The sequence below is a fragment of the Eptesicus fuscus genome, chromosome 8 (genome assembly GCF_027574615.1).
Source record: "Eptesicus fuscus isolate TK198812 chromosome 8, DD_ASM_mEF_20220401, whole genome shotgun sequence".
Lineage (NCBI taxonomy): Eukaryota > Metazoa > Chordata > Mammalia > Chiroptera > Vespertilionidae > Eptesicus > Eptesicus fuscus.
This window is the reverse complement of record NC_072480.1, coordinates 15,064,395-15,077,215: the sequence shown is the minus strand read 5'-3', so window position 1 is coordinate 15,077,215 and position 12,821 is coordinate 15,064,395. Positions and strand designations below refer to the sequence as shown.

The window sequence follows — 12,821 nt, the reverse complement described above, 5'->3', positions numbered from 1 at the left end:
AGCTTATCTTAGAACTGCTCTCTAGTATAACTTACGTCTGTCATGGAACAAGACATTTCTTTGAAAGCTCAGAGTGTCTTTACCCCAGTCCTTTAATTTGGTTGAGAAGAGGTAATACAAGGGGAATAGGAAAAAAAGATGGCAATGAAATTTAAAGTACAGAAGAATCATTTTAGTTATGAGAAGAGTCAAGTTAACTTGCTAGTTGAGGTATTGGCTGTCTCATCCTTAACAATTTGTGATTGAAATTGCTAAAGGGATAAGAAATGACAATGTTTCTCTATAAATCTTAACCGCTGCCATGAGGATTCAGTGGAAAAGCATTCTGGGGAGAAGGAGTACTTTTCTGCTCCCAGTATTTTTTTTTTAATAGAGATTTACAGTAGCTTTTCATGGAGAGTTTTATGGAATACAGGAAAGGGATCTATTTGACACATATCCTTATATATGGTCAGTTTTTCTTAAACTGTCCACAGTGTCTCATCTGTTGCTTTTTTGTGTACTGTAAGTTCCCAAGCAACTCAAATTGGCAAACACAACTATGGATACACTATTTGCTTTACAGTAGTTACCTGGAAATCTAGGTCTTTGTTTTTTGTTATTTTCTCCTCTCTCCACTTAGTAATCATATATAGCTAGCAACATTTATGGTTATAGTTTGATTTACAAGTTCTTAAGTTTGTGGCAGAAGGTTTGTAGCCTCTAATCTGAGGCAAAGGAAGAATGAGTAGTCAGGAACTGGTCACTCTGAATGTGGGAGGGAAGATATTCACAACAAGATTTTCTACCATAAAGCAGTTTCCTACCTCTCGGCTAACACGAATGTTAGATGGCAGAGACCAAGAATTCAAGATGGATGGTGGCCAGATTTTTGTGGACAGAGATGGTGTTTTATTTAGTTTCATCTTAGATTTTTTGAGAACTCAACGGCTTATATTACCTACTGATTTTTCAGACTATCTTAGGCTTCTGAGAGAGGCTCTTTTCTATGAACTTGATCCTCTGGTTGATCTCTTAAACCAAGAACTCCTGCTACAGCCAAGACCTGCTCTTATGCAGGTGTATTTCCTAAGCCGAAACACTCAAGCTTTTTTCAGGGTGTTTGGCTCTTGCAGCAAAACAATTGAGATGTTAACTGGGAGGATTACAGTGTTTATAGAGCAACCTTCAGCACCAACCTGGAGTAGTAACTGTTGCCCTCCTCAGATGACCTTACTTCCACTGCCTCCACAAAGACCTTCTCACCATGACCTGGTTTTCCAGTGTGGCTCGGACAGCATTACTGATAACCAAACTGGAGTCAGGTATTTTGTACTTTGAAGCATCTCTCTCTTCTATATCAGTTCCTGATGTTTCCCCTCAAAACTGAAAGTTTCTCATGCCTACAACTTTTCTGGGAATAAATCATGACTCATTGTTTTGGGGAAACCAGTAGAGTTGGGCAGAATGACCAGATAATTATTGTCCAAACTGGGATACTTTTCAGAGTGAAAGAGGGTTTTGTTATTATGTGGGACAATAGGAATAAACAAAGACTGTCCAGGGAAAACTGGGACTGTGGCCACTGAAGTTGTAGGAGGAAATAATTTTATAGAAAATGTTCCATTGCTAGTAAATTTGGCTTAGGAATAAAACTTTTTTTTTTTTAACCCTCAATAATGGCTGGCATATAGTGAAGGCTCAACCGTTTATCCTGATATCCTCATACTTTATGTATGTTTTTTCAGGCCTTATGATCTGACTACTGATTTTTCTCCATTCTACTTTATTTTTAAACACCATTAAGGCAGATAATCCATGGCAAATCTGGTATCCTTTTATATCTTTGGCACTCTTAGACAACTCAAACTATTGGGATAGGCCGTCAGTATGTTGAGGATAATTGCTCCTGAGTCAATTACTTTATCCCCCTACTGTTCTTGACTGGACCCTATGGCTAATTTCCACTCTGCTGTCAGTATCTTTTTTCCCCTTAAAATTATCTTAATATTGTCCCACCATTATTTTACTAACTGAAAATTGGCTTCGATTTTTAGGAGGAAGAAAAAGTCTGCATATGTTTTTTTACTTGTGGTATTTAACATAAAATTACTTTTTTGAGACATATGGTAGGCATATTTGGGGATATTTTTTTCAGCAGCAGCTATCAGGAACTACCAATGTTTGCTCATCCATAAGACACCCCTCAGTCTTGCAACTGGAGAACATTGAGCAGTATAATTCTTAACTTTTTATACTTCATAATTCCTGCCCTTGCAAAGAGGTTGAAATGCCATTTTGGGAGAAGAGAGCCAGCTAAAGTAATAGGCTGATTGTGAAGAAAAGTAAGACCCTCTCATCTCAAATGGTTTTAAGATATCTCTATGCACAACATTCTTTTTGTTGGTGGGGCACTGATATAAATAGAGAGGAAATGACCAATTTTTTTGTTTATTAAAATTTGAGTGACTAAGATCTTTGAGGATCACTTTTGAAAAAGGAATCCTAAGGAAACCTAAGAAAAAATGGTATTATTGGTTTTAAGAAGAAACCAAGGTAAAAAAAAGATATCCTGGAAATACTTAAATGCTCTTTAAAAACTATGCAGTTGGAGAAAATAATTGTAATCTTGAAAAACGATTAGAAACTCAGGTTGGTATATCCTTGCATGTACACAGTATCAAGATGTTTCTCCTTTGTTATTAAAGTGTTCGTGTTTTAGAAATATTACAAAATGTTTTCATCTTAATGTGAGAATAGTATTATTTAAATTTCCAAAATAGATAATTCCCAAACCAAAAGCTAGTTTTAAAAGTTGAAAGCTTTTCTTTATCCCCATATAGTATTCTTTTCAGTTGAAGTTCAGAATTTTTTCTATCCCAGAAGTGTTTGATTTTACTTTTATACTAGGGGCCCGGTGCACGAAGATTTGTGCACGGAGGGGGTTGGGGGTGGGTCCCTCAGCCCAACCTGCACCCTCTCCAATCTGGGAACCCTCAGGGGAGCCCTCTCCAATCTGGGAGTTTCTGTCTGTCTGCAATTATATGAGCGAATTGTCTGAGACCCCAACCCAGTTTGGTTTGTTGCTCACAGAATAATAGAGGCATTTTTTTTTCTTTGCTTCATTGGTGGAGATTTCCTGGAAGTTTTAGGATATCTTCCCTTTCATTTTTCCTAGACACTCTGACTTTAACTTATGTCTCTCACCTTTGCTTTCCCTCCATCATCCACCGCAACAGTAACTTGCTCCAGGCTCACTTTGCTCTAGTGTCTAGGACAGTGATGGGCAACCTTTTGAGCTTGGTGTGTCAAACTTCGCCAAAAAACTGAGCATAACTCGGGTAGTGTGTCACTTTGAGGAAAAAAACATTATTTCGTAAATGTTTCATCCTCAGGAGCAGCAAATGTTTCATCCTCGGCATGCGGCTGCGTGTCATCAGAAATGGCTACGCGTGTCAGTGCTGACACGCGTGTCATAGGTTCGCCATCACTGGTCTAGGAGATCCCTCAACGCGTCTGCCACCAGAACTACAATTCCCAGCATTCCTGGTGCTCCTTGTGCTCTGGGCTCCCACTTCCGGTCCTGGGGCTGCCACCAGAACTACTGTTTCCAGAATTCCTGGAGCTCCCCGCGCTCTTGGTTTTCCCTTCCTGCTCTGTCTCTGTCCCACGGCCTCCCGCTCTGCCAAGTCCTCCAAACCACCAGCTCTCCCTCTCTGCTCTCCGTCCAGCACCTGTGTATACAAATTAACCCGTCATCTTTGTTGGGTTAATTTGCATACTCACTCCTGATTGGCTGGTGGGTGTCATGGAGGTACGGTCAATTTCCATGTTTCTCTTTTATTATATAAGATTATAGTGCCAAAGTAGAGACAGATAACCTGAATAAGGTGACATTGTTAGAATTTCAGATGACTAGATGAAACCTCCAGCCTCAAAAGATCCACCTTAGAATGACTGCCTAGCTGGCAAACATTTTTATTTCTTGCTCACTCCCTGGTCTGAATCTGTCCATTCAGTTGTTTTTTGAAGGTGGAAAGTGGAGAATAAGCCTGAATGGCTTCTAGGAGTCTGGTGTGCCATCCAGTTGTTTGGTATGTTCAACTAATGTTATTTCTACTCTAAGTTTTGTTAACCTAACAGGTTACTCAGTTATTATCTCTCAAGTTCACAGTACTAGAAATTAAATAGTTGGCTTGCATCTTGCAGATGTGGTAACATTATCAAGCTCAAGTTATGGTCACAGGACTCTAGACCATAGAATCCCAGTAGCCTTTTATTATTTTTTAAACTGGGTCAAATGGAAAAGTGTAACTGCCTTTTAAGTTTTTTTTTTTTAATAAATTTTATTGATTTTTTACAGAGAGGAAGAGAGAGGGATAGAGAGTTAGAAACATCGATGAGAGAGAAACATCGATCAGCTGCCTCTTGCACACCCCCTGCTGGGGATGTGCCCGCAACCAAGGTACATGCCCTTGACTGGAATCGAACCTGGGACCCTTGAGTCCGCAGGCCGACGATCTACCCACTGAGCCAAACCGGTTTTGGCGCCTTTTAAGTTTTTAAAATACATTTTGTTTTCTATTTCTCATTGGTTTCTCCTATCCTTTTCTGGTGCTGTGAAATCTATCATTTCTCATTGGCTTCACAGGGAATTAAGTACTTTGGCTCAGTGATTTCTTGCAAATGCATTCCACTTCGTTATAACCTACAGTATACTATTTGTATCTTTATTTTGTGAGATGCTCTATAACTGTTTTTCTCATTGAAAAATGTTCCTAGGCTATATAATTAAGATTTGGGACTTGGGGGTAGATGGAATGATTTACTAAGGTTAAAAATTTATATCAGGCATAATAAACATTTTTTTTTTAAATCCTCACCTGAGGATATTTTTCAAATTGCTTTTTCAGAGAGAGTGGAAGGGAGGGAGAGGGAGAGAGAGAAAAATATTGATGTGAAAGAGACACATCTATTGGCTGCTTCCCACATCTATTGGCTGGTTCCGACCGGGACCGGGGCCGGGGATCAAACCTGTAACCCAGGTACATGCCATTGATCAGGAATGGAACCTGCGACCCTTCAGTCCATGGCCTGACACTCTAATCCCTGAGCCATACTGGCCAGGACAATAAACATTTTTTTGATATGTTGTACTTGGTAGTCTTACAATTCTTACATTTTATTATTGAATTGCTTCCTTCGCCTAGAATGAGCTTCTGAATGTGAACTACAATAAGCCACTCTATTTCAATCATAACTAAAAGGAGGCTAGCGATGTCCCCAAGGCTGTTTTTATCCCATAAAACTACAGATAGTTTAGGTTGCAGCCTAGAACTAATTTCAGTTGGCCTCTTCTTCCCATCTCATAAATAAATGGTGGGAGGACACAAAAACATAAAAATATCCTTGATGGTAAATAAAGGAGTAATACAGCTATATCTATTGAATATGTAATATTGACATTATTAAAGCCAACATATAACCAATCTGAAAAGTTCAGATACATTTTCCTATAATTATTTAGATTGGTTCTATCAAGTTTCCCAGGAAATAGCCAGAGGCCTTTGACCCCATGTTTTGCTTTGCAATATTACAGTTATTGAGTAAAAATTGACAATAAAGTCTTCTTGATATTTTATATCTATAAGATTTACCTGGAGAAAATGCATTTGATAGGAATAAGTCATAAAAGAAAATGTGTAATATCAGTGCTGAAAATGTGTAATATCAGTGCTGGTAAATTAAATCTAGGGGGAAGATTGTAAATGTATAAAATGTTCATTATAATGACTAAATCAATTAATTAAATTATTTTAATTAAAACAATGTTTAGTAAATGTTATTGTTTGACCAAATTGTTTGCTCCAGAAAATAGTTTCTCAACGAAAATTCATCAGTGCCAGTTACATTACTAAATGTAGAATTAAAATGACTTTGGAAATCATAGTAAGATATCTGTTTTCAGTACCCTGAAATTACTGATGTGGATTTATAAATGAAGTGTCAAAACAAAATCCAATAAAAATGGTATGATGCATTTATGTGCGGTTGTAAGTCAAATTTATGTGTTTAGTTTTGCTAGTTATTAAAGAGATGCTTTATAATTAAACGTGCGTGTTTTTTTGTGTGTGTGTTTTCTAGGTATGTTTCTATAAAACCTGATAGTCGAAAATTGGCCAATGGAACTAATGTCCTCGGCTTACTCATTGACACTTTATTAATGGAAGGCTTCCATCTGATCGGTAATAGAACAGTATCCTCTGAAGACAAAACTGAATGCTATAGTTTTGAAAGGATAAAAAGACCTGAAGCTCTCACCATGAACAAAACTGTGAAACCAGAGGCTGCCATCATGCCAGAGCAATCTCAGAAAAAGAAATGAGTTTTTTTGTTCTCTTTTAGAGTAAAGGGAAATTGCCATATACCATATCTGGGCAAGCACACCTCAACAATGCTTAAGCCACTCTAACTGCTTGCTGCTTTCTGAACAACACTGTGCACGTGGTGCTTTGCCACATATTCCTTCTACCTTCAGTGCCTCTTTCCATTTCTCTTTTTCATGGACATTTATACAGCTTTCAAGAATGGGTTCTGGAGTCATGCTGATTGATTTCTAATCCCAGCTTAATCACTTACTAACTGTATGGCTTGGGCAAGTAATTTAACCTATGTGTGCCTCAACTTCTTCATCAAATGAGGATAATAAGTATATATTTTATAGGATATATGAGGATTAAAGGAGATAATATACTCAACACATTTCCTGGCATATGTTAAGCACTCAGTAACTATTAGTGATGATGATGATGAAGATGGCTCCCTTTCCTCTGTATGGACTTATATGCCATTATAAAAACAAATTTTTCTTACTTGAATATGAGCTTCATCTACACAATAGTGTTAACATTACTAAGTGTAAAGTACTGTGCTAAACACTTAGTGAGAGGAATAATATATGTTACTAATTAGCATCTACATTTGATCAAAACCTTTTTGAATAACTTCTACTAACATTTAAATACACATAGACTTAGTGATTCTTCTTGTAGGAATTCTTATATATGTATCATTTTAAATAGGGTAAACATCTAGAAGAGGAATCATTAAGTCAAAGAGCACCAAGTACTTTGTACACAGGATTAAAAAACCAGAGTGGAAGCAGTTGAGCACCATTTTAAAAAGTACAATTAACTCATTCAAAAACACCTGTTAAACATTTGTTGGACACTATACTAAGTTTTCAGGATTAAAAAAATTGAGTAAGAAAGAAATTCTTATTCTCAAGGACATCACATTCAACTAACAATTTACATCATCATAACAGCAAAAGATTAGAAATACACTCAAAGTTCATCAATAGGGAATGGGTAAATTATGGTTCATACAATGAAATACTATGCAACTCTTAGAATAGGACAACAGTTCATAAACTGATAAGGAATGTCAGATATTTATAAGGGGAAAAAAGGTGCAGAGCAATGTATAATGTTGAAAAAGATATATTTCCACTTTATAGTTTCCATTTGTGAAAAAATATATATATATACTCATTTTCTTATATATCCATGAAATTGTTAGCAAAGATCCAGGTCACCTGTGGAGAGGGAACTGGGTGAGTGGGGCTTAGGCATGGGAGAAAGGCTTATTTTTCACCAGAACATGTAAAAGTATTATTTATTTTTTAAAAAAGGAAGAGCCATACCTGAAAGACGGTATGCAGAGTAAGGGGGAATGTTATGGCATATTATGGTCCAATACCTCACACTGACACAAAGTTTACTCTACCACCCTTCCTGTGAAACTCCTCCACTTAGTAAAAAAATGTATTCCAGACATTTTTAGTAATTACTTACAGATATGTGTACTAGGTTGTAGGGAAGAAGTAATTTTTAAAAAAAATTTCTTAACAGTACCTGAAAAGATTATGTATAATATAAAAGTGCAAAATACTTGAAGACTAGTAATGTTAAGGTTAGCAATTGAAAATAATGACTCTTGAGAAACCAAGATGGTGGCATAAGGTAAACACCTAATTGTTGCCTGCCACAACAATTTTGAAACTACAACTGGAAAACAGAGCACACACCGTCCAGAACCACCGGAAAGCTGGCAGAGTGGAAAACCTACAACTAGAGAAAAAAAGAGAGGGGGACGCTGAGCCTCAGGAGCTGTGGAGGTGTGGAGATCCGTGAGCGCGGAAAGGGCGGGCGGCTGAATATGCGGCAGGCTTGCTCGCAGCGCGGAGAGGGAGGACAGCAGACGCTGCGTGGCTAGCTTTCTCCTTTGGGAGAAAAACAAAACCTCCTGACTGCATTGAAATCCAGCTGCGGTCGGGGAGAAACTGGTCTGTTTGGCAGCGGGCGAGGCTCGAAAGCTGCCTTCTCTCAGAGGCGCACAGCCATTGATTAGGGCACGGAGAAACCTGCCCTCTTAGGGCGGCGCAGACGGAAACCAAGTTTGTCTGCACCATTCTGAGACTCCGCCCCATCCAAGCTGAGCACAGCTCTCCCAGTGACTGGATTTCTCATTCGGGAGAAAAACAAAATCTCCGGCCTACACTGAAATCTAGACCCAGCTGGGGAGAAACTGGTCTGTTTGGCAGTGGGAGAGGCTCGAAAGCTGCCTTCTCTCAGAGGCGCGCAGCCATTAATTCGGGCATGGATAAACCGCCCCTCTTAGGGCAGCGTGGACGGGAAACCAAAGCTTGTCTGTGCCACCCTGAGACTCCACCCCATCCAAGCTGAGCACAGAAGCTATCCCGGAGACACTGCTGATCTTCACAGCCAACTGGCTTGGAGATCAACTCCCGCCAGTGATACCAACAATCCCAAACACTCTGAACTCCAGTTTCTGGGGACATGCGGGGGACCCAGACGCCTACGGGACTCTCGGCTATCGGTCGGAGAGTGAGAGTGACTTTTCTGTTGGTGTGGACAACACCAGATTTCAACCACTCTCATAAGGTACACATTCAAGAGGCAGACTCAGTGAGCACCAAAGCCCTACTGTGTCTCCAGCACAGCAATTCTTCCGTTATAGACACAGCAGGTCCTCACAACCAATTGGACCAGAGGTCAATTCCTCCCAGTGTACCAACAGCAATCAGGGCTTTTAACTACACCAAGACTTTCCACTCAGCCCACAAAGGGGAGTACCAAGAGCGACCACCTAGGGTGATTGGGGAAGCTGAGCTACTGGCCCCTATAGGTCACCAACCACACAAAGCCACTCCATCAACACAGGGAGGCAGCCAAAATGTGGAGACATCGAAGTATGTCACAAGTAGGAGAGATAGATGAAAGCAAACTAATGGACGACACAGTGTTCAGAACCATATTTATAAGGTTACTCAAGAATCTTCTAAAAACTGCTGAAAAACTTGAAGAGACCTTCAAGGACCTAAATGAGAATACCAAAAAAAATGGAAAAGGACCAGTCAGAAGTTATGCATACACTGTCTGAAATAAAGAATATACAGAGTAGACCACCGCACCCGAAGAGTCAAACCAAAGATCTGGAATATGAGGAAGAAAAAAACACCCAACCAGAGAGGCGGAAAGAAAGAAGAATCCAAAAGTGTGAGGATAGCATAAGGAGCCTCCGGGATGGCTTTAAGCGTACCAATATCCGAATTTTTGGGGTGCCAGAAGAGAGAGAGCAAGATACTGAAAACCTATTTGAAGAAATAATGACAGAAAACTTCCCCCACCTGGTGAAAGAAATAGACTTGCAGGTTTAGGAAGTGCACAGAACCCCAAACAAGAGGAATCCAAAGAGGACCACACCAAGACACATCATAATTAAAATGCCAAGGGCAAAAGACAAAGAGAGAATCTTACAAGCAGCAAGAGAAAAACAGTTACCTACAAGGGAGCACCCATACGACTGTCAGCTGATTTCTCAACAGAAACTATGCAGGCCAGACAGGAATGGCAAGAAATATTCAAAGTGATGAATAGCAAGAACCTACAACCAAGACTACTCTACTCAGCAAAGTTATCATTCAGAATTGAAGGGCAGATAAAGAGCTTCACAGATAAGAAAAAGCTAAAGGAGTTCATCACCACCAAACCAGTATTATATGAAATGCTGAAAGGTATTCTTTAAAAAGAGGAAAAAGAAAAAAGTAAAGATAAAAATTATGAACTACAAATACATATCTATCAACAAGTGATTCTAAAAATCAAGTGAATTAAAAATCTGAGGAACAGAATAAACTGGTGAACATAATAGAATCAGAGGCATAGAATGGGAGTGGATTAATAATTCTCAGGGGGAAAGGGGTGTCTGTGTGGGAGGTATGGGAAGAGACTGGACAAAAATCATACACCTATGGATAAGGACAACAGGGGGGAGGTAACCGGGTGATGGGGAGATATGGGCGGGGGAGGGGGGGAAAGGAGAAACAATTGTAATAATCTGAACAATAAAGATTTATTTAAAAAAAAATAAAAATAAATAATGACCCAAATAAGGAAAAAGCTTTATGAACCAAGTGTTTTGATTTTGGTGGCATTCTCTTTACTGCAGAAAAGCCAACTTAGTTGTTTTAGTATGTCATTTTAGTTTTGGGGATGATTTGTTTGATCTGGTTCCCTTGCTAGCATCATATTCTAGGGCACAATATTTCTATTCTGTTAAGTTTTTGGCATGTATGTGATTTAACTAGTTGAGTATAGTTGATATGGCTATATATGTAACACTGTTTAATTCTCTATAGTGCTTTGCTAGTAAGATTATTAAAAACTGATAACTGGTTAAAATACTGAAACAAAAAATATTGTAACAGGAAATATTTAAACTGCTATTAATGTGTTCTTAGTCACTCACATTTGCAGAAAACTAGTTTGATGAGAAATGTTCTTATTAATGCACTAATAGAAACATATTACCTGTGGAAACATATAATATACATAACATTTATTAATTCATTCAATAAATATTTATTGGCATCTGCTATGTGCCAAATACTATTCTGGACATTGGAGATACTGCAAGGAACAAAACAATGCCTTCCTTTCTAGAGCTTACTATAAATATAACTCATAACACTGACAATGGGTTTAAATTAAAATAACTTGTCATTTATTAAATAGTGTCTAAAAGTCATGAGTTCACAATGTAGAGATTTCTAGGAGACAGATTGCCACACTTAAAAAAATGTTCATTATAGGGAAGTGACTTCTAGAGTGGACTGAATTTCTTATTTTAGTAAATATTTTAGAGATATCTCATCTGGAGACACATCTGTCAAGATCACTTCAGTAAGCCTCTGGTGTTCACTCCAAAATAGAGTGGGACTCTGTGATTGGGATATGAAGACATGCAAAAAATTGAGTCTTTTTTAAGAAAGGGAGGCAGGCAAATGTAGTTAGAAGGAAACAGTGATATGTTTAGATGCACCACAGGCAAATTAAAAACTTGCTTGCCTTAGGAAAAAAAAGACTAATATTTTCATATGGACACCACTTAACTCTTAACTTCTTGAATGAAATGATTTGTCAATTTTATTTTCAATTATAAGAAAATAATGGCAGAAGTTTGTCTTGGCAAACCATGCTGAAAACTTTGTTCATCAAATCATATACACATATCAATCCATCTCATATACACAAGTATGACTCATCACAATGACATGTTAATGTTTGTCAGTCTTGACTGTATCATCAATGGTCGGGCCTCCCTTATTATCCCACTTCTCTTTTGTTTCAGCTTTTTTCCACCACCCAGTTTCATTTCTGATAAGGCACTAAAGATTTTAGCTTATTCTTGAATCTCCTTAATTAACTTATAAGCAATTGGAAGTTCTCCCTACAAAGGTTTTCTGAAAAGAAGTTCTAGTGTTGAATTTTACTCTTGGATTTAATATATGTCATAATTAGAAAGAGTTCAGAATTAATTTGAGCTGCTTTGAAAATATATCTAAAATCAGGAGCCCAAAATAATATAAAATGGTCAAGGGAAAGCAACTTGAGAAATATATGGTTTAGGGAATAATTGCTGTTTCTAACTTGTCTTGTATACTGTTTTCATCTGACAAACTTCAGCTTCACTTTGTAAGCTTTTGCATTGATAATAGAAATGGTCACATCACCAGAAACCTTGCTGGGGGGATAATAAAAGACTTGTTAGGAGTCCTCTAAATCTCCCATATGCTACTATTATTTTTCCTCTGTGTTGGGGGAAGTTGATTCTGTAACAGCAAGTTTAGCAATGTAGAGCCACTAAGGAAAAAAAAATTTTTAATTTAGGAATATTTACTATCTTCCTGGAGCCAAAGAAGCCATCAAAGAAAATAATGTGACAACAAACTTAGTGTTTTAAAACAAAACGTAATTACCAGCTTTGCCACGGAACTACACCTAAAGAATTAATTGGCCTTCTAGTGGACCTACTATAGAAGAAAGTGGACCTACTATAGTGGACCTACTATAGAAGAAAAGTTCTATACAAATTTTGCCAAAAATCTCAGCATCTCATAATTATTAAGCTTAGAAAATGCCTTAATATTTATCTAAACTATGAGAGAGATCCAACCACATGTCTTTAAATGGATAAAAAGCTAACACCTTACAAGGGAAATGAGTAGTAAGCATGGCATAGAACAAACAAGCAATAATAGGCAGCAAAATAAATAAGACTATGCTCCCAAAACTAACATGTGCCTAAGACTTGTGTAACCAGAGAGAGCTTTTAGGTAGGCAGCATTCTGCGCCTGCAGGTTTCATTTCAGTACCTCAAAACCAGAAAACATTAAAGAGGATGTTTCCTCTATCAGTTGAGTTAAACATACCAAATATCCAGTGTTTCTATTTCATGTTATTCTCCATTTTCACACT

The 12,821-nt window shown here is 38.0% G+C and overlaps 1 protein-coding gene and 1 long non-coding RNA gene across 2 annotated transcripts in view; one reads left to right on the top strand and one right to left on the bottom strand.

The window, feature by feature from the left end:
• LOC114235340 (uncharacterized) overlaps positions 1-12,821 on the bottom strand; it is a 118,704-nt gene that overhangs the window by 22,602 nt on the left and 83,281 nt on the right. The window lies entirely within an intron of this gene.
• Positions 724-6,397, top strand: KCNRG (potassium channel regulator). The gene is made up of 2 exons (XM_008152078.3): positions 724-1,304; positions 6,124-6,397. Exons 1-2 carry the CDS (start codon positions 724-726, stop codon positions 6,362-6,364), a joined length of 822 nt encoding a protein of 273 aa, XP_008150300.2. The 3' UTR covers positions 6,365-6,397.

Bases quoted from the DNA above. Each gene is read 5' to 3' on its own strand.
- KCNRG (XM_008152078.3), top strand. From the start codon at position 724: ATGAGTAGTCAGGAACTGGTCACTCTGAATGTGGGAGGGAAGATATTC. The intron at 1,305-6,123 runs GTATTTTGTACT...TGTGTTTTCTAG, and splicing joins GATAACCAAACTGGAGTCAG to GTATGTTTCTATAAAACCTG.